The sequence below is a fragment of the Misgurnus anguillicaudatus genome, chromosome 6 (assembly GCF_027580225.2).
Source record: "Misgurnus anguillicaudatus chromosome 6, ASM2758022v2, whole genome shotgun sequence".
Taxonomy (NCBI): domain Eukaryota; kingdom Metazoa; phylum Chordata; class Actinopteri; order Cypriniformes; family Cobitidae; genus Misgurnus; species Misgurnus anguillicaudatus.
This window is the reverse complement of record NC_073342.2, coordinates 11921846-11948660: the sequence shown is the minus strand read 5'-3', so window position 1 is coordinate 11948660 and position 26815 is coordinate 11921846. Positions and strand designations below refer to the sequence as shown.

At 39.6% G+C, this 26815-nt stretch overlaps 2 protein-coding genes across 10 annotated transcripts in view; one reads left to right on the top strand and one right to left on the bottom strand.

The window, feature by feature from the left end:
• The window catches only part of sergef (secretion regulating guanine nucleotide exchange factor), a 30099-nt gene extending 23025 nt beyond the window's left edge, over positions 1-7074 (top strand). For all 8 annotated transcript variants that reach the window (XR_012370006.1, XR_012370005.1, XM_073868518.1 and 5 more), the window contains one exon: positions 6879-7074. Coding sequence is in view for 2 of the 8 variants with exons in the window: in XM_073868518.1 (XP_073724619.1) it covers positions 6879-6907 (29 nt within the window). In the remaining 6 variants the exon portion in view is untranslated. The remainder of the gene's footprint in view (positions 1-6878) is intronic.
• Positions 1600-25928, bottom strand: kcnc1b (potassium voltage-gated channel, Shaw-related subfamily, member 1b). Of its 2 annotated transcripts, none has more exons than XM_055192932.2 (4): positions 24368-25928; positions 11243-12176; positions 7316-7498; positions 1600-3093 (listed from the first exon to the last, which is right to left on the bottom strand). In XM_055192932.2, exons 1-4 carry the CDS (start codon positions 24932-24934, stop codon positions 2984-2986), a joined length of 1794 nt encoding a protein of 597 aa, XP_055048907.2. In that variant the 5' UTR covers positions 24935-25928; the 3' UTR covers positions 1600-2983. The 2 variants fall into 2 exon arrangements, with proteins under 2 accessions (XP_055048907.2, XP_055048906.2); XM_055192931.2 differs by having other exon boundaries at positions 1600-4728; positions 24368-25922.
• Between the last annotated feature and the right edge of the window lie 887 nt (positions 25929-26815).

Below are 26815 nucleotides of genomic sequence, written 5' to 3'. Positions count from 1 at the left end.
GCTGTCCGAGTTGCATGTGTCCATCGTTTTTCAGACAAACACATTTTCAGACGCACAATCCGCGCGGTGTTGTTGTAGAGATGTCCATATTTGGAACTTTGTTGACGTGGATAGCTGCCTTCCGGTAGCGCCGCCATCTTGGACTCCTCTGTATTCAGGAGAGAGTATTAGCGTAGTGTACGCACTTTTCTTAGTGACGTATGACAAATTCGGAGGGCGGGGGCACAGAGCAGCAGCAGAGAAACCTCCGTAGGCTGCGTAAGCGCTCATCCTGAGTGCGGACGCGACTGGGATGGCGGCGCTACTGTAGGGTGGTTGTTTGCGTTGATAGAGTTTTAAATATGGATATTTCTGCGGCAACACCGCGCGGATTGCCCTCAGAGGACCTTTGCTTGTCATCCTGGAGCCGTTTGGATTTGTTTTGTGGGGGATGGACGCACTTTTTTTGGACTTGGGGGTCGTGGACCCCGTAACATCACATTTAATCAACTGAAAGATCTAAAACATTTTCTAAAATATCCGAAAATGTGTTTGTCTGGAAAACGATGGACATATGCAACTCGGACAGCTTGGGGGTAATATCATTTTTGGCCCAACTATCCCTTTAAAGGATTAGTCCATTTTCTTTAAAAAAAATCCAGATATTTTACTCGCCACCATGTCATCCAAAATGTTGATGTCTTTCTTTGTTCAGTTGAGAGGAAGTTGTGTTTTTTGGGAGAGGCATTCCAGGATTTTTCTCATTTTAGTGGACTTTAGTGGACCCCAACACGTGGCCGATTTGGTGCAGTTTAAAGTTGCAGTTTTAACAGAGTTTCAGGGGACTCTGAATGATCCCGGGCGGGGCGTGGGAGTCTTGTCTGGTGGGGCGATTGTCATTGACAAGAAAAAAAACACTTTTTAACCACAACTTCTCGTCTGTCTCCGGTCCTGTGGCGCGCCGGCGTGACCTCACGTAGTTGCGTAATGACGTAGAAAGGTCACGTGTTACATATATGAAATCGCATACGTCATCCGTGACCTCTTGATGTGATGGCGTATTGCGTGGGGTCGCGCTGGCGCTTCGGGTGACCGGAGATGTACGAGAAGTTGTGGTTTAAAAGTGCATTTTTTTTATTTTTCTTGTCAAAAATGACAATCGCTTCACTGGATAAAACCCTTGTGCCCTTTTTGGGATCATTTGGAGTTCTTTGAAACTGCAATTTTGAACTGCATTGAGACTGTTGAGTGTTGGGGTCCATTGGAGTCCATTGGGATTAGAAAAATCCTGGGATGTTTTCCTCGGGGAACATAAATTTCTTCTGGACTGAACAAAGAAGGACATCAACATTTTGGATGACATGCTGATGAGTAAATTATCTGGATTTTTTTTTAAGAAAATGGACTAATCCTTTAAGTGCACACATTGAAAAAAGATGGGTATGTATTCAATAGTCTTAGTTGAGGTAAGAACACAGTAAAATATTGAAAACACAGTAAAATATTGAAAAACTGTGGTGTTTCCTTTAAATTTATATTTTATTACATTTTTATTGCTGTATTTAGCACCAGAAGTGCCATAAAACAGATTGAAAAAACACAAATGGCACAAAATGTGTTTTAGTGTTTTTTATTATTATATTATTATTTCTATTTCATTGTTTTTTCTCTCATCAGAAAAAGACACAAAATTGTCTTAACAATATGTCAACTCAAACCATCAATGAAAATACCACCTGGTTTTAAATAACTATCCATACTACGCACCGCAATGTGCTGAAACACAAGGAATATCTCACAACAGAGCACAAGAACAAGATTTCGTCTGGAAATCAGATGTTTCATGTATCCAAAGACTGTATGTATATATATATATATATCCATTACTATTTATTTACTGACGTAAATGTTTGTGCTCTGATGTGGTTGGGTCTTTAATAAGTCCAGCATATTGTAAAGAACTGACCCAGCTGACCTTCCCATGATGCAATTGGCAGTGCGCTAGTTTGGTCCCAAAGAACTGGGTTTACTTCACATTTTCACAACAATGAAAAATCAATATCGAAACAAACCTAAGACACAACATCAGTCGTTTATCCCATCATAAACCCTGTATGTTCATGTTCTGTGTAAATGAACATTTAAGAGTTGTGTTGTTGTTGTATTGTGCAGGATTGTCTCTTGTTTTTAACTAAAACCATGTTCGCATCTGGCTCGAAATTGGAAACTTCTAAAGCATATTAAACATTTCGTTTCAATATACACAATGATGGTCTTGGCATTTTTATGTAAAGTAGTGAGCTTGGTCCCAGTGATGCGCTAACTAGTCTTGATTTTCGACTTCAGATCTAACACCGTGTCCTAACCAGAAAAAAACTTGAATTCATCTGTCTACATAAAAAGCGAAAATACATAGTTTTGAAAACGTCGATTTCTTGTTATTTGGTGTGCTTGGTTAGGACGCGGTGTCATTTGAAAGTTTACTGCCTAACGTGAGCTACAAAACATTTCAAGCTATCGTTTGTTCTAGATAAAGAAATGTAAAAGTGAACGGGTGCAAACAGTGCAAAAGGCATTTTCTACACGTTAACTACAGTAGTACAAAATATGGCAAAACAATTTTCTTCGCTAACGTTTTTTTCGCTAAATGAACATGACCACAAAGTACGTGGGTGGATTTTTACCCAGGAGCAACATTTTTACAACATTTAAACAACCCGAAAGCAAACACTTCAACTGGAAAAAAGCAAGAGTCACCGGCACACACAAGCACTATGTACAACACTGACAATCACGAAACGGAAAAAAAACAACAGGCACTTCGCACAGCACGACGGCACAAGAAACCACGAAACCAAACAGAGCTACATATGGCTGAACTACAGCATCTCTGGGTTACTGTGCTACATCTACGCTGAATTATTTCCCCGTCACAACTCAAAAAGAGACGCTAATCTACGACAAACTCACTTTTTCGCACGCACACACGCGCACACACACGCTATCAGGTGGGGGATGTGGCTTTATGGTTGACACACATAGTGGTTGGTACACCATGGTTCATTACACACACTGACTCGGTTGGCTGTCTGCTTCGGGTGGCGCGCTGGGTCTCTAAAAACACATGAAAAAGAGAAAACAACAACAACAAAACAACAAGGAAAACCATATTAATACACCAAACGAACAGCACGGAAACATTGGGGTGGTGGGATTTGGGATGGAGAACGATAACGGGATTATCGGCCCTCGAACCGTGCAAGCGACCTCATGGTAAACGCAGGGTTTACCATGCTCTCTACCATGCTTAAGATGCATTCATTCCTTACTAGTTATCATTCATGTGGCTCTCAGTTCATGCTGTGATTGGCTGAAGAGACTTTCATGCTTGGTTAATGACGTGTGGCACGAGAAACAGGGCACGGTCACTGCCACAGTGTCGCTTCGGCTCTTCTGTTTCAATTCCCCGCCCTACGAGAGGTGACTCTCTCTCTCTCTCTTTGACCTTTCTGACCTTTAAGCGATTTTAACTGGATTGAATTGTTTGTTTCAATGCATACCATAAAGAAAATAGTTTGGGGAGCTTGTGCTAAACAGCGGTGAAAGGTCAAAGAGACGTCACAGTAAAGGCGTACTTCAAAGCAACAGGGAGTTATGTATGAATGTTTTTTTTCAAATAATAACAGAGTCTATATATACAGATTGAATACAAAATTTATTCATGCATGGTTCATATTTACAGTTTGTCATTCGCACGTTTCGTTTTCTTTACTTTTGCATAAAAGTGCATGCATTTACCTCTCCCCAAGTCGTCCCAAAAGTACAATATTTAAATGCACATGATACATCTATATTTTGTACATTCTGTTGGTGTGTGATTTGCTACAATGTCAAAGCAACGTTTGAAAATAAGACGTACACGTGTATCCAAGTACTGTATGCGCAGATTGTAGTAACAAAAGCTGATGTTATAATGAAATAAGTTTAAATTTGCACGCTCCGCTTGAGAAAAGTGCATAGTGCAATGCTAATTGCATCTTGATTCAACAATTTGGATGGCCGATTCGACCGCTGCTACCGGCGATGTGAGAATTTGGGGAAAGGCAAAAAAAAATAACGTTGCTACATATGTTGCGTATCTTCGTAAATGATCTGCATCAGATATATTCAAAAAAGCTCTTAATGAAAAAAATAACAATTTCTTAAAGACTTACATTTTTCTCAGATCGCTCCCATGCAAGGCATGCAAATGCAAGTGAAGCTTCTTCAGTCGGTGACGTGTGCATTACTAGAATGGTGATTTGGAAGTGTTACTTCAAACTAAATCATATCTGTCTTAATGCTACATATGAAATAGCCATTTTTTCATTTTTTTTAATGGTGTCCATTAGCACCCAATGAAAACCAGAGCTTAGAAACACCCAGGGAGGAAAGGAGGAGGAGGTATGAAGAAGAGAGAAAGGGAAAGTATGAAAGTGCAGTAGGGGAAAGGTGGTGATGAAGGTGATGAAGAAGAAAGAAAGAAAGATAGAGTTTAATGAAAGACTGATGGTACACGGTGTGAGTGGGCGTCTCAGTGCAGCGCTGCAGAGCGAGGGCTTCTGATTGGTTAGTTTTGTTGTCCATGCTACAGGATGGATGGAATGGGAGAGTGGACCTGCTGCATGAGACAGGGCGGGCTGCAGGGCAATGCCGACACTGAGGCCACGCCTCCAGACATGCTGCTATGGCTCCATGGCTTTTCATAACCTTCATTTGAAGAGAAAAAGGGCTTTCAGTAAAACCTCAGAGCAGCATTCAACTGCCAAGGCTCGTGTAGAAATGTTTGCATAGTTAGGCTTTGGTTAGTGGGTTCCCTTGTCGTGTATTTGTTATGTTCATGGTTAGCCAGTTGACAGTGCATCAACTGCATCATCCTCCATGCGTTTTATGCTTTAGACTGTCTACTGCATGCATGGGGTGGTTCAGAAAATCAAAGAACTTAGCCAGAAACTGTCGCCCAACAAACAACCATGTGGTTGGTATAGAGTTCAATATAGAAAATGTAAGAAAGTATATGCAACCCTGTCTGTGAAATCCAGATTAGGAGCATCAACGTTTGACATGACCTTACTCAGTCAATATCAAGATATCAAGGTTATACAGTGGGGAAAATAAGTGTTTGAGACCTTAGCGTTTTTGTCAGTGGGGGGATTTCTGGGTGGGCTATTAACACACAATTTCTACCAGATGTAGCCATCTAGCCAAATATTGAATTCATACAAAGAAATCAGAACATTCAAGTATACAAGTTGAGTCACAATAAAGTAAAATGACACAGGGAATAAGTATTGAACACATGAAGAGAACAAGGTGCAAAATGGGATAGAATGCCAGGAGATCACCTGAAATCTGTCAGTATTGAGAGAGAAACCCTGCCCCTATCAGTACTAATTGATATTGGCTGCTTTAGTCCTAATTGATGGCCTATAAAGGCTTCACATTACCCAGGAGGCAAACAGGGAAGACTTCATGATGAGTAAAAGCAAAGAACTCTTAAGATCTTTGTAATCTTATTGTTGAAAAGCATTTTGATGGGAATGGTTATAAGCGCATTTCCAGAATGCTGAATGTTCCTGTGAGCACTGTGGGGGCCATTATCCGGAAATGGAAAGAGCATCACTTCACCATAAACCGGCCACGATCAGGTGCTCCACGTAAGCTCCATGTCCGAGGAGTCCAAAGAATAATTAGTAGAGTTCTCTAAGAGCCAAGAACCACTCGGGCAGAACTTCAGGAAGACCTTGCATCAGCAGGTACTGTTTTTTCAAAGAAAACTATAAGCAATGCACTGAACCGCCATGGCATCCATGCACTCTCACCACGCAAGACTCCATTGCTGAACAAAAAGCATGTTGAGGCTCGGTTAAAGTTTGCGAAAGAGCATTTGGAGAAGCCTGTAGATTATTGGGTGACTATAGTATGGTCAGATGAAAGCAAAATTAAACTTTTTGGCAGTCATTCTACACATCATGTTTGGAGAAGAAATGGCACTGCCCACCACCCCAAGAACACCATACTAACAGTTAAGTTTGGGGGTGGAAGCATCATGGTTTGGGGCTGCTTTTCAGCAAGGGGTACTTGCAGACTTCACATTATTGAAGGCAGGATGAATGGAGAACAGGGTGGACATTTTAGCAAGACAAACACAAGGCCAAGGAGACAATGAAGTGGTTTCAAAGAAAGAAAATCAAGTTGTTGGAGAAAATCTATGGAGAGAACTGAAGATCAAAGTTCATAAAAGAGGCCCAAGGAACCTTGAAGATCATGTTTGTGGAAGAATGGGCCAGAATCACTCCTGAGCGATGCAGACGACTGGTCTCTCCATACAAGAGGCGTCTAGAAGCTGTAATCACCAACAAATGTATTTCTACAAAGTATTAAATAAAGTGTGTTCAATACTTGTACCCTGTGTCTTTTAACATTATTTGTTGTGACTCAACTTGTATACTTGGATGTTCTCGTTTCTTTGTGTGAACTCGGTGTTTGGCTTGATGGCTGCATCTGGTGGATGTTTTGTGTCGTTGGCCCACTTGGAGGTCCCCTTGCTGGTGAAGATGCTGATGTGTCAAGTGCTTATTTTACCCGCTGTATTTACACAAAATGTTCTTTACATTTACGTAGGATGATTTTATGTATTAAACAGTAAATCACAAAAAATGACTTTTTAGCTGGGTTTTCACAGGCAGGGTCACGTAAATATGGTTGCAATATATTTGAGTTTGAATCAGGTACTTCCTTTTATGTTATTAACTTTCAAGGGTTACTAGAAAGATCATGAAGATCAATCAGATACGCAGCACAGATTTCATAAACTATAAAGCACCGGTTGGGCTAATGGCATCTATTTTGCGTTTCAGGTTACAGTCGAGAGCTTCTGACTGGCTGAGTTCTTTTCATGTGACTACATGCCCCGTATCCCATGCTGCATCTCTTGTGGAGATTCCCCATCATCATTATCACCCACCATTGTGACTCTGCATGCACATCAAGCACATTGCTATTTATATTTCATTTGTCATTTTTCATTAAATAAAAAATATCATTGATACTTTATCACTTAAACTGTGCTTAAATTAGCTTGTAAACAAATTGCATTTGTATGACTATCTTGGTAGTACCGAATGGTCTGTGACAACACTGAGCTAAAAGATCAAAAGCCTCACTTGAATGTTTCTCCCAAAACGTTTCAAGCAGCAGACCTGAGAATCTATCAGACTGCAAGAAAAACGCCGATAGTCGAATGACAGTCGGTCAGCATCTGCTTTTAGACAGCTGTGATTGGCTGCTTACATACCCTTCCTGACTCTTCCCCCCGTGTGATTGGCCCGTTCTTTTCCGGAGGTGAGCAGGAAGCAGGGTTTCTCGCGGTCGACAGGGCTGAACACTTCTTCGGGCGACGCCGCCTGGTCGATGTGAGGGCAGTCCTCATTGGCCAGGGCAGCTTTGGACGGCTCACCGTTCACTTTAAAATCTCCAGCTGCAGGTAAAGAGAGATGATGACTCATATCAGATTGATGACACACGATAAGACAATATGAAAGCCAAACCTATACAAGAATTCATAAAGGGTTTGGAAATTACGCTGTTGTGTAAGGCCACGGCATAAAATTATTTTAATGATACCATAACTGAATGAATTTTTGTGAATTTGTTAACCATAGATAATTAGTGCATTAGCTTACTTGAACTAACAATAAGCAACCATTTTCAGCATTTACTGATCTTTGGTAATGTTAATTAATGCAAATAAAATTTTTCATGTTATTAGTTACAACTTTTGATTTTAAATTTGTATTTGTAAATACTGAATAAACTAAGATTAAAGAGACACTCCACCTTTTTTGAAAATAGGCTAATTTTCCAGATTCCCTAGAGTTAAACATTTGATTTTTACCGTTTTGGAATCCATTCAGTCAATATCCGGGTCTGGCGCTAGCACTTTTAGCATAGCTTAGCACAATCCATTGAATCTAATTAGACCATTAGTGCTATTGAAAGTTACCAAGGGGACTATTTTTCAGGCGCTGCGTCATATCATTGCGCCTGCTGCAGCCATGTTACGGCAGCAAAGTCCTTGATTATTACGCCAGAATGAGAGTATAGTCCTAGCCGGCCTAGAATTTTCTGTCAGTCTTAGTACACAATATAACTACAGAAGAGTCAAGTTTTAAATAGGAAAAATATCAAAACCTTTTGGTTAATTTTTAGCGCGATGCTAATGGTCTAATCAGATTCAATGGATTGTGCTAAGCTATGCTAAAAGTGCTAGCGCCAGACCTGGAGATCAGCTGAATGAATTCCAAAACTGTAAAAATCAAATGTTTAACTCTAGGGGAGCTGGAAAATGAGCATATTTGTCATTTGCATATTTGAGCAGAAGTGGAGTGTCCCTTTAAGAAAAGCTGTTGAATTATTGTACATTGTTGGTTCATGAGCTAATGCATTAACTAATGTTAACAAATACAACAAGTGTTAGCCCTTTTCTTCACCTGTCCTCATTTTGGTGGATAGATTTAGCACAGAGGTTTGTAAACGGTTTGGCAACAGCACCCTGTTTCACATTAGTTATCGATTAGCATCCCAACTCGGAACCCAAAAAATCTCTTTAAAATTAACCCACCGGTTGAGATCCACCGATTAACATTTACAATGGCCGGGAAACTACTACAGCACCTCAAAGAAAATTAGTTTCATGTTTCTGCATTAGGGCACTTAACACAACATTGAAAGCACTGATGGAAGGTTTGATAAAGAAGGTAATATACGTTTTGTGGTTAAGGAAAGAGACGGTTGAAGTTGAAATCAAGTGGGAATACTGGAGATTGGATTTCAGAAAGCACTGGCCCCGCCTCATTGAAACACTCAGAGGTCAGCAGATGTGTGTCAAAGTGTGCAGCAAATATTAAGCACCTTGAAACTTTAGGTCTTGGCAAATTTTTCCAATGCCCTTGCAACTATCCATGGCCATCAATATCAACAGCTCAGTGTATGTGCGTGTAGTCATCATTAATTGGTTGGCTGGATAATCTGTAATTAAGGTGCCTGTAAAATCTACTTGTAATTGTACGTTCTGTGACAGGAAAACCACAGAGAGTGTCTAATCTACTAAAACACTCTTGTTTAGTCTCTTGTTTAGTTTTACTACTCAAAGTTTTATGCCGCGTTCCAACCAACTCGAATTCCGGATACTCCCCTCGTCAAACTCGTAAGTAATAAAGGGCTCGTTATAGTTCTCCGTAGGTCTGGGCTACGTGTTTTAATGTGCATTAATGCGTTAATGTCTGAAATGGCAAACAAAGTCGGATATTCGACAAGGGCAGATCGATCAACTCCGACCTCAACGAGATGCGTCATTTGACACCATGGATAAGATGGCGGCTAGCTCTTCGCGGCTAAAATAAGTATTGAGAACATCACCATTTTTTGTAAATATATTTCTGGATGTGCTATTGACATGAAATGTTCACCACTTAACGGCCCATGCAATACACACATGCAGGGAAATCAAGCCCTAGATGTCCATAAATTAAGTTATAATTATAATAATTCATTACTGCAGCACTCAAGCGCTTTACATGTGAAAGAGGGATTCTTCTCAATCACCATCAATGTGCAGCATCCACCTGGATGATGCGACAGCAGCCATATTGTGCCAGAACACTCACCACACACCAGCTTGTTAGTGGAGAGGAGACAGAGTGATTTAGCCGATTAGTATATGAGGAGAACATTAGGAGGCCAATGGGCAAGTTTGGCCTGGATGCCAGGGCACACTCCTACTCTTTTTCGAAAGACATCCTGGGATTTTTAATGACCACAGAGAGTCAGGACCTCAGTTAAACGTCTCATCCAAAGGACGATGCTTTTTGACACTTACACCTCTACCACCAGCAACCTAGTTTTCCCAGGAGGTCACTGACCAGGCTTATCCCTACTTGGCTTCAGTGGGCAACCAGTCTTGGGATACAGGGTGATATGGCTGCTGAAAAAGTGATGGGTAATCATGTAAAATGACACAGATGAAAGTATTAGACCCCTGAAGAAAAGTAGGCCCCTTGTCGGTGCAAATAATAGCAACTGGTTCAGTCCCAACTGATAGCCTATAAAGTAGTGTCTCGTTACCAAGGTGTCACCCAAGAAACATCTAACCCAGTGGTCCCCAACCCTGTTCCTGGGGATCTACTTTCCTGCAGAGTTCACCTAAACCTGCTAAAAAACTCTCCAAATTTTTTATGGTTTATGGTGGAAGAATGAAAAGGTCAAAATCACACCTGAGCAAGGCATGCAACCAGTTTCTCCATAAAGGGGCGTCTTGAGGCTTACATTACCAACTAGGGTTTTTGTACAAAGTATTAAATACTTTAGTAATGCTGGGTACACACCAAAAGATAATCTGTCTTATTTTTAGGGCCGATTTCCCCCCCGTCCATCAATCCTAGCTATGTCCTGATTAACTTGATGGTTCTACAGATTATCTCATCAGATTTTCCCTTGGTGTGAGGTGTGTTAAGAGTGTCCGAACCTGATCGGAAGAACTTCGGAGCCGCCCCGATCGTGAACATGTTTAATATTTATGATCAGAAATCCTGATGTGTGGGGGAACCCCAAGGACAAACACGCGCATGCTCTTGAGATTGTCACGTGAAACTAAACAATATCCAATCAGAAAGCGAGACGAAGAAAGACGGAAGCAGTCATGGTGCAGCACAAGTGAAGTTAATGCAAAGTGAACTTGTACAGACCATGTTCCCGCTGTCTCTATGACTTCACCCAAACCCTTTTCTTTTTTTTCTTGAATTTTCTGTGAAAATTATTCTAAACACTATCATTGAAATTTCTTCCTGCATATCGTCCGCCATGCTTATTCTGAAGTCTCGCGAGATTTCCTGTGTTCACAGTCAAGACTCTGGTTGAAAATCTGTGGTTTGATTTCTTTGTGTGGTTTGCATGTGTTGTTAACATCTGGTGAAAATTTCATGTCAACAGCACTTTTAGAAATATGTTAACCGAGAAAAATGGGGACGTGTTCAATACTTATTTTAACAACTTTAAACTATTTCTACGATACATAATATGTATGAACATGAACGTTTAAATATCCAGTTACACACAAAATTGTCTCGATGTCTAAAGGTGACATTGTGGTAAAATGTACATTTGCAGTAATTTAGTAGGATAGATTTTCACATTGAAAAAACAGATTATACTAATTATTTCTTACCTTGGTATCGCATCTCAGAAACCTCTTCCTGTGCCAGAGGACATGTGTCGCTGTGAGTACTGGGTCGCGGTGAGTTATTGACTGATTTGCAGTAGTTGGGAGACCCCAGTTGAGGTGCTCGTGGTATATGCTTATTTTTCTTCTTTGGTAGTTTTTGTTTGGCCATCGCTAAGGAGTAATACATGCCGAAGTTGTTTACGATAACCGGTACGGGCATGGCGATAGTCAGCACACCTGCCAGGGCACAGAGTGCGCCCACCAGCATGCCGGAGGTCGTCTGGGGGTACATATCACCGTAGCCCAGTGTTGTCATAGTTACCACTGCCCACCAGAATCCGATAGGGATGTTCTTGAAGTGTGTGCCGTTACTAATTTGAGGATCGTTCGGGTTCCTTCCGATGCGTTCGGCGTAATAGATCATAGTGGCAAAGATCAAGACTCCAAGCGCAAGGAAAATGATAAGAAGTATGAATTCGTTCGTGCTGGCACGGAGCGTGTGGCCCAGTACCCTCAATCCCACGAAGTGCCGCGTCAGCTTGAAGATACGGAGAATTCGCACGAAACGCACCACGCGGAGGAAACCCAACACGTCTTTCGCTGCTTTCGAGGACATGCCGCTCAGGCCCACCTCCAGGTAAAACGGAAGAATTGCCACAAAGTCGATGATGTTGAGGGTGTTCCTCACAAACTTCAGTTTGTTCGGACAGGTCGTCACACGAATCAGAAACTCAAACGTGAACCACACCACGCAGACGCCCTCGACGTAGGTTAGCTGCACCATCGTCTCCGTCTCACTGATGATGTGCTCCACGGTTTGGTTGCCCTTAGTGATGTACTCGGTACGGTTGATGACGGGGTTGAAGGCTTCGTGGGTCTCCAAACAGAATGTGGTGATGGAAAGCAAGATGAAGAACAGTGATGCGAAAGCTATCCACTGTGGGGAGAGAGAGAGAAACATCAATTATGCCAAAATGTCATTTTTTGTCAAGAGTTTGTGCTGATAAAAATAGCTTGAATGCCATTTGGATAAAAGTGTACATATAATTGTATTTTCACATGAAAATTTTGGTCTGTTCCTCAGGCAAACTCTGGCAGGATTTTGGGAGATTTGAAATACACCTTTTAATGGTGGTGCTTTTTCACTGATGTGGTCTCTCACAATACTGTAAATTGGGATTGAAAATATTTAAACTCTTCTTTGAATGCAAAACATTTTTTGTTAATCAGTTTTGCATTGACATTTATGCATTTGGCAGATGCTTTTATCCAATGCGCCTTATGGTGCGAACCTAAGCCTTTTGTGTTGCTAATGCAACGCTCTTCCTGTTGAGCTATCTCGAGAATCCTTTCATTTTTATTTTTTGCTTGCATTTTATTCAAGCTATACATTTGTTTTACTAGAACATGTGATTCAAACCCATGACCTTTACGATGCTAACCAACTGAGCTATAGGAACATATTCAAAATGCTATAACGTGCAGCAAATGCTTTCACCGTTTCTTAGTAGAAGAGCATTTGCTCAGAATGCATTTATGACATTATTAAAAGACTAAATGTACACGAGTCTATTTCAGCAGATTTTAAAGGAAACGCACACGGATAATGTTGCATCTTCAGTTTGTCAATGTTCTACTGAGAAGTGTTTACTGCTCGAACTCAAGGTCATTGCTCGCTGTTCAAGGACAGCATAGGATGACAGAAAGGCGCCAATGCAGCTAGGATAAATTTAACCATGGTTCCCCTCACCAGAGACTCCTGGTCGGCCCCTGGCAAGGTTACCTCGAACGGATTCGGTGAGCTGATCCCATCACTGGTTTGAAAGGAGTGGGGGTGGTGTTCACTGTTTACACTGTGGTTTACTCTAAAAGGGAAAAGCAAACATGGACAGATGGAAGTGGATTTCAGGAGGGGACCCCCACAGGATGACGGAATACTGCCTAATGTGGGAATTACATAATTGCGCCTGTGCTTTCCCGAGCGAGGAATATTCAGGCAATTATGAGAGGCTACAGCCATTATGTTTCCATTTGTGCATATTGATTAGATGCATGGCAAGAAATCATTTTCCCCCTTATTTTCAAAAAACATTTAAAGGTTGCAGTTTCATAGCTTAGGAGATTGGGTGGAGTTCTTAGTTTTGTTTTTATACAAGTATCAGTTTTGTTTTTATTTCAGTATCAGCTTAGTCTTGGATTCTTCTCCTAAAATTATTTAAACTGTTGAGCGTCGCCGTCCCAAATACGGGACACCTAAGTTTGCATTAATATTGTTGATGTAAATTTTAATCTATCGCTATAAACTATATATCGTTGGAAAGGTCTAAGACTCCAGAATAGACATTTCAACAGTGTTTTATAAAATAAATTATGTCTGGAGAGTAATTGATTCATTTATGATGAGAGTGTGCCTCAAAACATTTATTTTCTGCTAAATGTCACTGTCCCACCGGCAGGACGCCTACATTTACTTCAATGTTTGCATATGAATTCTTATCTAATCATGACAAACTGCACATTGTTTAAAAGATCCAAGAGTGTAGATTTAACTCAATAGGGTGGGGTGACGCTTAAAAGGTTAAACAAACATGCCCCTACCCCAATAGAATCTGGACCTTCTTTTGATAGACCCGCCCCACACATACGCAACCCAGGCAATAGTAGACATGCCCCTTACTGCTGATTGGCTACAAGTGTGCTTTGGTACTCAGCCCAACTCCCTTTTACAGAGCGTTTTCCATTTCAAAAACTTTCCATTTGCTAATCTCATTTATGTCTATAGGACATAATTGAGATGTTAAAGAAGTCTCTGTCTTTTCTAATGGGATGGTATTTTTAGAGAAATGTAACAATATTAATATACATTGTAACAAGTAGAAGTTGGACCAATTACAATTTAAGTAGTTTTTAAAAGTTTTTTCTAGTGCTGTGCAAAGATTAATCGCGATTAATCGCATACAAAATAAGTTATTTTTTGCATATATATATATATATGATATATAAATAAATAAAAATTAAATTTTATATATATATATATATATATATATATATATATATATATATATATATACACATGTAAATGTTTTTGTGTGTATTTATATATAGATAATAATTACAGAGAGCACACAATCATAAATACACATGTAAATGTTTTTGTGTGTATTTATATATAGATAATAATTACAGAGAGCACACAATCATAAATTATGCACCAAAAAAAAAACGTTTATTTTGTGTGCGATTAATCGCGATTGATCTTTGCCCAGCGCTAGTTTTTTCACCTTAAAGTAAGAAAATGTAAGTTTATAAACTTATTTTTTTAGGTGTTAGCAATTTTTTTTATCACTTTTTACAGTGTGAAGGTTAGTTTAAAACAAGAAAAAACTAAAACTACATTTTCCCCCATTTAAGTTTATTTTTCTTATCCAACTAGCATCAACTATATTTACCACATTAATTTTGACTTTGTTTTTAAGGAAATATATCTAAGCTGAGGACTTAATTTGCTCTTTATATGTGTTGGAATTTCACATTCCATTTTTTTGGTAAAGAATATATAAGCAGGTATTTACATCCCAAGTATATAAACTCCTGATTGAAATCCGTTACAAATAAAGTTTACATTGATTCTGTAAGTGCATGCTTTTAGTCTTCTAGCGAGTATCAAATGACAAACGTTTTTGCCCATAAATCATCTATTTGCGAGGCTTCAAACCATTAATACGCCTGCTTATCTCCTCTGCTCGTGATTTTATTCAAGCACTTAAATGTCTCTCACAAAGGCATTGTACTGTAAATCTGGGTCAGCCAGTGCTCAGTTTCACAGACATTATTCCCTCGATGTGATTCATTTGTTTTCTTTGTAGGGAAGAGGAAGGTTTTGTCTGTGAATGTCTAGGAGTGCATACACATAGACACGTTTAATTGAAGGCAATTCACCTTATAGCATTAAGGTCACCAGTGTAGATAGGCTGTCTGAATTTGATGTTGCGGTAAGGGTTGAACTGCCTCCATGGTCACCATTTATAAGAAACCAGTGAGGTGAGATGGAACAGAGACTGTTGAATAATTTTAAAGTGAGCTATAGAAATAGAGGATAGACGTAAAGGTTCTTCATTAGATAACTCACAATAACCAATGCCATTGATGAGAGGCATCTTTATGTGGCACATTCACTCTTAAAGTCCCCATGAAATAAAAACTGACAAATCTTATTTTTATGTAATATTGAATTGTTTATTATAAGCAATTTATCCGTGTACATTTTTTTATTCACTTTTTCCCCGCCATTGATTAATTAAGAGAAAACATTTGCATACGATTATGTGCATACGATTATATTTAAAAGTTTATAAGCAGAGAATAAATATAAATGTATGAAACGATTTTTCTCCCCGTTTTGTTTGTTTGTTTTATGTTTGTTTGAAAGCAGAGGGTCTGTTTTTTCATTTTTATATTTGTATGTTTATATATTTTAGAAGAAAATTTTCCTGGAAGGCATTTTGTGAAACTTTTGTGAAAAATCGCAAAAAATTATTGCGGGCAACTTTTCGAAAAATTGCTGGCGGGGAATGAGTTAATGCACTCATAAACTTCAATCAAAATCTAAAAAATATACTTCCGTCCTCTTGTGGCGATCATTCTCTGATGACATCATTTAGACGGCTTGTGCAAGGGCATCCGTTAACTCCGCCCCCTCCAACTGTCAGTATGCTGCCAGTTGTAAATGAAACGCCACTTTTCTTCATCCAATCAAAGCATAGTGGGTAACACAAGCCACGCCCACTATTTTCCTCACACGATATTCTGTTTCACTCAAAAATACACCACAACACAGTGTAAAGTCGATTGCGACTTTCGGTTAACGGGGACTTTAATAGTAAAGGTGCTTAATGGTTTTGGGCTAATGTTAGTTCTATAAAGAACCTTTAGGGGGCGTGCACATCAAAGCTTTTACGCCCGCGGTCGGCGCATGTTTTCAATTATTTCTGATGGAAGCGCTAATTTTTTTAAAAAAGCCAGCAGCTAGCATTTTTTTCGCGCTGAAAGCTCCGCTCGTTCTCACATGGCCATCCAATCACACTTTTGGGGGGGACGGGACATTACCACAGCAACCAACTGGCTCACAGCTTAAGTATCAGAGCTACCAAAGCGCTCGGCTGAAAAACAGCTGGCATTCGGCGTCCTAAAGGCGTTTTCAGTCACGTTTAAAAATTTTGGTGTGTCCAGCCCCTTAGGGGGCGTGCACACCAAAGCTTTTACGCCTGCGCCCGGCAGATGTTTTCAATTGTTTCCAATGGAAGCACTGCATTTTTTTAAAAAGCCAGCAGCTAGCTTTTTTTTCCGCGCTGAAAGCCGGCGCTCTGCGTTTTTCTGCGCTCAGCACTAAACGCCGAGAGTTGAAAAATTTTACCATTTTGGTGAAAAGCTCAGCTCGCCAATGAATGGATGGCAGTGTGAGAACTGACAATCACAGTGGAGGAGGGACGGGACAAATATCACAACAACCAACCGGCGCATCGTACAACGACTGATAAACAAAGCAGAAGTGCACAGCAACCAAAGAGCTCAGCTGAAGAAAGCTAACAGTCGGCGTCCGCCAGGTGTTTTCAACCGTGTAAAAAAGCTTTGGTGTGCACACCTACTTAAGCTGTAACATAAATGGTTCACTGACTGTAGTGGTCACTTGTCTGCTTTCATTATTTGAAAAAAAAAACATCCAACATCCTTAACTTCTTTTGTGTCCACAGAAAAAACAAACAGACAGCTTGACAGTAAAAATGCAGTTAATAATTGATCAAGGTAAGATGAATTACATCATCACTACAGTTTATTCCTCTTTATTCCCTTATCTTTTTTTATCAAACCCCAGTTGTCTTTTTCATTTCATGTAATTCATGAGAAAGAGTTAATCCATGCAAAATAACCAATATATGTAAAAGAGGGAAAAAAAGCTCTCTCATACAGTAATTGTCAAATCACTTTGGCTTTCCTCAAGCACTTTCTTGTGACCTTCGGATCCTGTGTTTGATCTGTAAGGACGTTTTATCTCCACTCTCCATTGATCAAGATCTTTGCAAGAACAGCTTGATCATCCTGGTCTCAGGGGACACAATAGGATCCCTTTCTCCTCTTCTGCCCTCCCATTACACAATGATGACCTCAGGAGAGTGACAGCGCTCGCCCCGCTACAGGTTTATAATGAACATCTCATTCCACATCCCATTGACTTTCTGTCTTCAGTGGAACACAAAGCAGAAATTCTTAAGACGGCTGCGTTCGCTTGTCTCCGTTTACAATAAACATCACTATAAAATACATCCAGTATACATATAGTTAGATTTTTTACAGTTACGAATTTGGCAGACACTTTTATGCATTACAGGTTATACAATTTTTTATTAAAATCTGAGTTCGAACCCATGACCTTTTGCGGTGTTAATGCAGTGTGCTACCACTGAGCTTTACAGGAGAAATATGGCATTTGTGAACCAGATTAACCGTTTCAAAAAATTATTTTAATAGACTTAGACTGAAACGTCTTTGTTTTAGCTACTGCGAATATTTTTTTTATTTTCAGTACATATTGAAGAAATTATTATCCTGTTATTCATTTTGAAAGGTTGACAGTCCATTTTTACAAAATATGGTTTTAACCTTAAAAAGGACACACGTACACCAATTTGTCCTCAAGGAAAAAAATGTAACAAGGATTAGCTGCTTCTGAACCATTGTTTTCCACGTATCACTTTAATGGTTAGTATTGGAGCTGGTTTAGGTATTATTTTCAAAAATGTTGTCCTTGGGTCAACACAATATGTTGCCCTGAGGACATCTCTCACTTGACATCAGGTCGAGCTACTTATTGTACTTCCTGTTGGGTCTAATCAGCAACTTCCTGGCGCTCTATGACTCATTGAACATAATGCATATTCACACCCGCGGGGACGGGGGGGCGCTTGATGTCCGGCCCGGAGCGTTGTCATTTTCAGATGTTAGTCTGAGCATACAATCCCATTTTCATTATTAAGCCCTTGCTAAGAAAAATGTGTGAGAAAAAGAGCCGGGGATGTTGAAACTCACTTAAAGCGCTGCTAACTGTATTATTCGGTGGGCGGCCCGGGGGCGCTGATTCATTCGTGTCTATAAACCGATGGATTTGGCTGATGGTGCCGATACAGCTGAAATATGAGATGTTCTCATTAAACACACACACACACACACAAACGCCAGTTAGGCTGCTTAATGAATGACATGCGTTTGGATAATTACTTTGAAAACCAGTCTGGACAAGTTCACATCCGTGCAGGCAAATTCAGTTTAAGGCATTGAGCTATTTTTCTTCACGTCCTGTTTGCTTGTATTTATGGCGCAGTACTCGTGTTGTCGGTTAAAACATAACAACTTATGTTCCTGTATAGCTCAGTGATTGAACCCATGAATCACACATACTGATGTATAAAATGTATTAAGCTTGTAAGTTGTAATGCACTGTAGAATCTGCCAAATGCATAAACGTAAATATAAATTAAACTCCAGGTTCTAAATGGGTATTTAGATTTGATCCATAAGCACCAAAGGGGGCACGAGTAATCATCAGAGAGTCATTTAGCCTATTTTAAGATTTATTATGGTTTTTGAATTGAGAATCTCATTATAATAATCCTCATTACCGTAATGCAACTAAACGTTTTATTGTTAAGTGTGTTTATTTTCAGTGTTGAATCAAAATAGCCACAATGTCGAAATGCGTCACACTGTAGAAAAATTTTGTTTTTTTTAACCCATGGTTGGGTAAAATATGAACCAACCCAACCAATGGGTTTATATTAACCTGGTAATTTTTGCGTTTGACCTTACCATGTCTTAAAACAACCCATCATTTGGCTGAAACAGACCAGCACAGGTTTATTTATATCCCACTGGTTGAGTTGGTCCATGTTTCACCCAACATTCGGTTAAAGGTGCAGTGTGTAAATTTTAGCGGCATCTAGTGGCAAGGTTGCGAAGGCTGCTCACGCCTCGCTTTTGAAACACATAGAGAAGCTACGGTAGCCGCCACCAGAAAAACATGTCATCGTCGGAGACAACTTAGTAAAAATGTTTGTCCATTACGGGCTTCTGTAGAAACATGGCGGCACAAAATGGCGACTTCTACGTAAGGGGACCCTCGGTGTATTTAGATAAAAACGGTTCATTCTTAGGTAATAAAAACATAACGGTTCATTATAAAAAAGGTCTTTATACACCCCTGAACATATCGTTTTGTATATTATTTTGCATTTCTTTCAAGAAATCCTTCTAAATATTACACACTGCACCTTTAAAACAACCCAACCTTTTTTTTAGAGTGCACTTTAAATAATATACAATATTTTGTTTTGCATTTAATAATAATTTGATTTTTATATACAAGCTTTTATTTTCTTTTATTTTTTATAGCAAAAATCTAAACAAAAGTAATAAAAAATACAGTAGGGTAATAAAATGATTTTTTTCTTAAATATTTATGTATGTTGTATTTGCACAACAAATGCTAGGTTATATTCAAACACAGCATTGAGTCAAAAAGGAAGAACCCAACCCACTGGGTTGTAATTTAACTAATGATGGGTTGTTTTAACCTATAGGGTCAAAAATAAACATTTTCTCTGTTAATTTAACCCTTTGGATGGATTTGTCCCTTTGTAACCCAATGCTGGGTTGAAAATAGCCCAGTATTTTTTAAAGTGTGTATTTTTTGCCTTTGGTGTCATTGTTGCAGGACAAGAGGACATGTTGTCAGCTGAATAGTAGAATGTTTTTAACGCAAATACAACATAACAAACATCAGGAAACACTAAAATGATCGTATTTCTGGTTATATTTCAGACAACATGCAGATAAGACAGATTGTGGCTTTCATTTGATCCTGGAAGTAATGTAGTGTCATCATTATAAGAGCGGTCCAGTTACATTTGCATCAATTAGTCCACAGTTAGAGCTCAAACCGAATGACATTTCAAGTATTTTTAGCACAGTTTAGTATTTTTAGCTCAAAAATTAAAAGAAGAAATATGGGGGATTTGATTTTATCCTTTGGAAATTCATTATTGTTGCTTAAATGAGCTAATTGACAAACTGATGGGATGTCTGTTTGTTTCCCTGAGGAGCCCAAACCTTTAACCAATCTATACAGTTCATGTCACTTCCAGGTTTCCATGCTGTTGGTTTGTATACTTTCTTTCTTTCTTTCTTTTAATCGCTATGCCAGCTTCTAAGGCTATATTTATGGCGAGAATAAATCTATAATATAGATTATATAACGTAAGAAAGATTAGAAAAGATGAAAATTCATTTAATTTAAAAGTCGTTGAACTATGTTTGGATTAACTTGATTAAAAACTTTTTTTGAAGGTATCAAGAAAAAATAAAGTTTCTCACAGGGATGGAGGCAATACAATCTCTGGTAGAATATGTTTAATGGACAAAAAATTCTGACAGGATTTTCTCCTGAAAGCAAAAATTGATGTGTGATTTTTTTTTTTTTGAATGTCCTATTCTGCATCTTGTATAGACCGTTTCATTGGACGCATGTGCGGTGACACGATACGCGTCTGGTCCGACATTTACTTCCGGTTTCAGTTTTTTAATGGTTTGACTTGATCTCTTGAACAAATACCTCGTCGAAAATAACGAATGTTTTTTGTTTTCTAGGTAACCTATGTGTTATTTTTTTGCTTGTTATATAAATAAACTACATTTAAAAGACTTTGTTGTATTTATTATTAGCAGAGTTTACCAGAAGTTATGTGTAGACCACGGATGCCGCTTGTTTATGTTGTTACTGCTGAAACCGTCTATAGATGACTTTATCCCAACGATTCTCAAAACATAAATTATGCTTTTTCCCAACATCAGGATTTATTTCATGCTTTCAACTTATTATTTAGACATTGGTCCCATTCTGATTCTGATTCTCATTTATTTCTGACATATTCATTTATTGTTTATTTATTGTATATAATTTATGCATTTATTGTTTGTCGTGAAAGGAAGAGGACACTTGACTAATTCTGTGGATAGTGCTTCTTTGGCTGCATTGTCCGCTTTCTCATTGCCAGCATTTCATGAGTGTCCAAGTACCCAGCAAAAGATGATGTTAAAATCCTTTGCTTTAAGCATTGATAATTTAACAAATATCTTTACTATTGCTGGATGATCAATTTTCATACTCGTAAATCCATTTAGTCATTATTAAGAAGTCATTTTTGTGAAGAGGTCTCAATAAATTTTAATGCGCAAAACAATAAACAATAAATTGAACTTTGATCTGGAATACGTACCAGTATTCCCATTCGTTGCAAAAGCTGCCGCTTCCAGATTTGGATCCATCTGTGTATACTGAGGGAAAATAGCTCTTATTTCTTAAAAAATGTTGTTGAAAATCAATTGGATGTTTTTTAGGATTTTTGATTTTTTTATCTAAAAAGAGTATGGGTTTTTTGATATCCCATGAAAGAATTCTGCAAAAGTGGGTTTGTTCTAAGATGTTTAAATCTACTTTCGGATTTTCCAGATGAGGCTTTATACGCAGACCAAATGGATGAATATAATTCGTTTTTCTTTCATGCATTATTGAATACTGAGCTAAAAAAAATCCTTTATTTGTTTTTAATTTGATTGCATATTGTAAGGCCAACTTTAATCGTCTGTTTCCAAGGAAGGTTCTTTGGCTTCTACATCATCTAAACTTTGCATTGATAATGTACTATAAGCTCCCAAAGCTAGTTGTATGCCTTGATGATTTATTGTGTCCAATGATTGTATATATGATATCCTGGCAGATCCATAAACAATACTTCCATAGTCTAACGATCGGAGTTCCTTATAGCGGCTCATGACTGCTCATCCGAGGGGCGCTAATTCAAAATAAGTGTTCAGAGTGTCCTGTGTGTTGCTTGCGTTTTCCAAATATGAGTTTGTTGCGTCATGTGAACCATGTGCATCACGTGTTTTGTCACAATAAGTGCCTGCTGCACACACGTCAAAACCGTTTATGAGAAAGAGACGCTTACGTTCACAAAATACACACAAGATACTCCCTTAACAGTAAACTCTGATTACGCATGAGAGTATGCGAGTATCTGGCAAACGCGAGCATCTCTTTTAGCATAAACCCTTTAGACGCATCTGCAGCAGGCACTTATTTTGACAAGACACGTGATGCACACATGATCTCTCGAGGCGCAGAACACATATTTTGAAATAAGAAACCACACACAACGGGCTACATACATGCCCTCGAAAAAGAAGACACTGGTCGCCACTAAGTTCAAAAGTGATGTCATCTGCTCCCCATTTGTTTTTGGGATAAAACTTTTAAAATATTAATGTCTTTAAGACTATTCTTTTTAAGCATGTGGAATAAAAGACAGCTCATGTTGGTTTGTATAGAGATCGGGAGATATCAAATGTGATTACTGCAACTAATTGAGTTGTCAAGTTCTAATGTAATTAAAAGATTCTTCCTAATGGAAAGGAGCTAAAAATAACTTCATACAATTGAATTGACTCAGGAAAACACAGATCTTCCAACTGAGAAAACCCACTGAAGTAACATACAGGGGACGATGTTTCACCTGAATGACATGAATGGTTGAAAGCACCACCTCTGTACCCTCGAGAGACAAGACTTTAACTTGCCCACTCTTGAGAGTCTGAGAGGTTCTGAATTTAGAAAACGTGGTAAAAATAATCCAACGCCCTTGACAGAAATACATATTTGATGCACAAACCCCACTGTCCCATCATGCATCGGTGAACACACAGACTGCAACAGAAACAAGTTTCATGAAATCTTGGGCACGGTCTTAGGGACTTCATCCGCCCATTAATGCGTATTTGCTGTCTGGCACCCTAGCGTGGTTCTTGTTTCTCTGTGTTGTTGCCAGGAGCCGTGGCACGTTTCATCACTACAGCAGACAGGGTCGGACAGCCAGGCTCCTGGCAGTGCAAGATTAATAATACATTTCCTTAAAATGCCAGACTTTTACTTGTTTATAATATGACCAGACCAGCACCATCAATATACTACTAAATCTCAAGATAAACTGAATATGATGATGATTTATTCACTCTCGTGTATAAATGTTCTTCTGTGGAGGTTAAAGGTGCTTTATAGAGACTATACTGTCATGGTTCTTCAGTGAAATCTTGTAGCACCTATTTTTTTTTAAAGCATATTTTTTTCTTATCCTCCATAGTCCTGCCTTCAGCCTGCTTGCTTTGATCTTGGAGACCGACCATGTCCAATTCATAAAGTGCCAAAGTAGTGGGCTACAGGGTCAGCAGTGCTGACCTGTTTTAACCTGACTGCCAAACATTGATAATACGCTGGGATGGTGCTCAGCTCCGATTAAGAGCTTACATGGTTTCTGCGGAGAGCGATGATGGGACTTTGGTGAGTGGAGTGTGTAGGTCAAAGAGCTGATGTTTGAATGGGCTAATGAAATGATATACTTCACAATCTCAAGGCACAAGTGCCCTTAAACAATTTGTGTCTTTAACGCTTCAAAGTTTTCGTGCGGCTTGCAGTTGTGTGAGCGTGTGTGTAGTGTATCTGTGTTTGGGTTTATGAGGTTCCCACATGTGAGCTGAACAATGAAACTGACAAAGTATGATTTGGATGTGTGCATTTTGGGGTTTCTAAACCCTAGAAAGCCAAGCATTAGAAAGCCATTGATCATGTGAAATAACAAATCCATGGTGCTATTATGATTAACTTAAAAATATCAAGGAAGTTAATTCATTTTAGTTAAATATTGGCAATCAAAGTGCATGAAAGTGTTTATACCTATATACTGCCTCCCTTATCTTACAAAAGTGTAAGCTGATCTGAATATTATTTCAAGGTCACTTACACTTGGGAATTTAAGGGGCATCTTAAAATTTTACACCAAGTTGTGGTGTAAGGGTGTCAAATTGACAATCATACGTTACACCATTCTCACTGTTTGCACTTAATAAAATGCAGGGTTGTTTTAACCCTTGTTGGGTCATAGATGCACATAATTTTAACCACCGGTCCATATTTTATCCAAATATGTGTTAAAACAACCCAACATTACAATGCCCATTCACACTCACCCGTGCGTATTTTGACGAATACGGATCTTCAAAAAGCGCCCAGGTCTTCTTTTGCCATCGGCTCCAGCGTCTGGATCTGTTGTCGGGCGAGTCCCCTTGCGCCAGTCTCCGGGTCATCTCCACACCCTCGTCCCCCTCCGCCGCTTCAGCCACTCCATCGAGCTCCAGGTCTTCGTGGCTGAGGTCGAGGGCACCCCCGGTGAAGCTGTCCAAAGCCTCTTCGGCTTCCCGATGTTGCCGGTAGGTCATCCAGCAACACGGCTCCACGTCCGTCTCATCGATTCCCCAAAACGCCAATTCCTCCTCGTACAAGGGTCCGCACACGTCCGCCGGGCAGTGCAGTTTGCCCGTGCGGTAATAGTTGAGGATGTGGGCGAAGACACCCGGGTGACGGTCGAAGAAAAACTCCCCGATGTTCGCGTCATAGTCAAAGTTGCTCGGAGCGTCAGGCTCCGCCAGCCAGGAGAGACGGGTGCCGGGCAGGGTGCGCAAGGTGCTTCGGTAGGTCTGGTGTTTGATTCCTCCGACGTTGATCACGATGCGATCTTTGTCGTCGCCTTGGCCCATCGCGTCCCTCTCTAGTCATATCTCCAACCTGGCATCATCATCATCATCGTGCCGTTGGAGCACGTGCAATTAAAATATCTGCGATGACAACAATATAATGCAAAATGCAAATTTATGCTTTTATTATAAAAAATAAAACGAACTGCTGGTGCCAGATGTGCCCTTGCGTATGTCTCCAAGCGTTTCTATATGGCACACTTTTACACCATCCGATCGACAATGGATATCCAAATCTGTTATCCACACGTGGAATCAAAACGATCCTTGAAATAATCCGGTGTCGGGTGTTAGGGGGTCACCGAGGTTTTTATGGTGTCATTGGGCGCAAGGTGAGACTGGCGGTGGTGCTGAACGGACAGCGACAGTTATCCATTGAGCATTCATAACTCCAGTGTCCCTATTGTGTTACAGCATCCTCTGTTTTCCTCGAGAAGACACACAGCAGCACATCATCCGTTCATGCTTTAAGCAATTCTGTTGGCCTTCAATGAAAACAGCTTCTTACTGTTATGCATTCAGAAGCGATCGATCGATGGCGCCTTTAAAAGCCTGAAACCAGCGATGCTTTAGAAGTCCCATTAAAGCAGATCGGTTGTGATGACAACAGCTCGGCTCTTTCTGTCTTGGATGAAGCGGGCGTCTCAGCAACAAGGGAGGGTCGTCCATTCACTGAATTTCACGTAGAAAATGTGTTTCCACGCAACATTGGAAAGCGCGTACGGTGCGCGCCAGCGGCATGCGTTTTATTTGTCTTATATGAACCGCTTTGGGTCTGTATTCGGATCTGGCATTTGGAACGGGGTGCAAAACTAAAATCAAAGCACGTGCGCCCGGGAGCGGTGTATGTCCGCGTGGAGGTTGGGTATGGGAGGTGGGCGATTTGTTACATTTCGGAGACGTTTGCGCGCTGCTTCTATCCCTGGCGACCTTTAAAAGGGCGATGATATGTCGGGATGAAATATCACACAAGTCATTGCAAAATATCACTGTGCTTTCTGGCCAATTCTCAATTCATGAATTAATAAGAGAAGCTTTTATTCCCCCATTAGGAGTGACTTAGTGACCACACACACCACCAGCCTTCGGTGCTATGGTAGAAATGCCATTTAAATATTTTTAGTTGTTGGTGAAGATCTAAATTGATCAATGCATACGTGTGGTTTGGAGAAGGTAATTATGAAAATCTTTAAATGTGCGCGTAATGACATTTATGAGCTGCAATGCTGTATGTCTACCAATAGGTGGAACTAAAGGTATATCAAATTTGTGGGTCTGTTGGAACAGAAAAAAGAACCCTAACCCTAACAAATAAAATAATTGAAGACAATCTTGCATATTGTACTCGTGAAGAAGGCGAGGTAAGCTCGTGCAGACGAGCACGCGCATATTTGACGTGCACACTAAAGGAATAATGGGTTTAATTATGCTTTCACTTCATTTCCTAAAAAAACATAACCAAAAAATAATAATTAGAGAACGTTCTGTATAAGTTATTTTTAGGTTATTTTATGGTTCCAGAAAATAACCAAAAAATAACGTTCTGTATAAATTATTTTTAGGTTATTTAAAAATAACCACCCTTTTTTTAACCTAAAACCAAAATATATAGATTTGATTAGTTTGTTTATCGTTTAAATATGTTTTACGTTTTTATTAAATCAATATTTGCAAAATATAAACTTAATTTCTACTAACTATAAAGTTCCGTAACGGTCAACTTGGGTTCTGGCCAGAGGGGATACAGCTACTGACGGAAATCTCGCGAGAAGTTGTGTTTAGGGTCAGGTTTCTGGGTAGGTTCGGTATGAAGACAGCGGTTCTTGCTAGATATAATACATCTAGCTCTAAATCCTGTAAAATGTTGGGTTTATGGTTAGATTT

Coding starts and splice junctions, on each gene's coding strand:
- kcnc1b (XM_055192931.2), bottom strand. CDS start 24,934: ATGGGCCAAGGCGACGACAAAGATCGCATCGTGATCAACGTCGGAGGA. Junction 12,177..24,367: donor ATTCGTCAAAATACGCACGG/GTGAGTGTGAAT, acceptor CTCTCCCCACAG/TGGATAGCTTTCGCATCACT. Junction 4,729..7,315: donor GGGGGGAAGAGTCAGGAAGG/GTATGTAAGCAG, acceptor CTTCAAATGAAG/GTTATGAAAAGCCATGGAGC.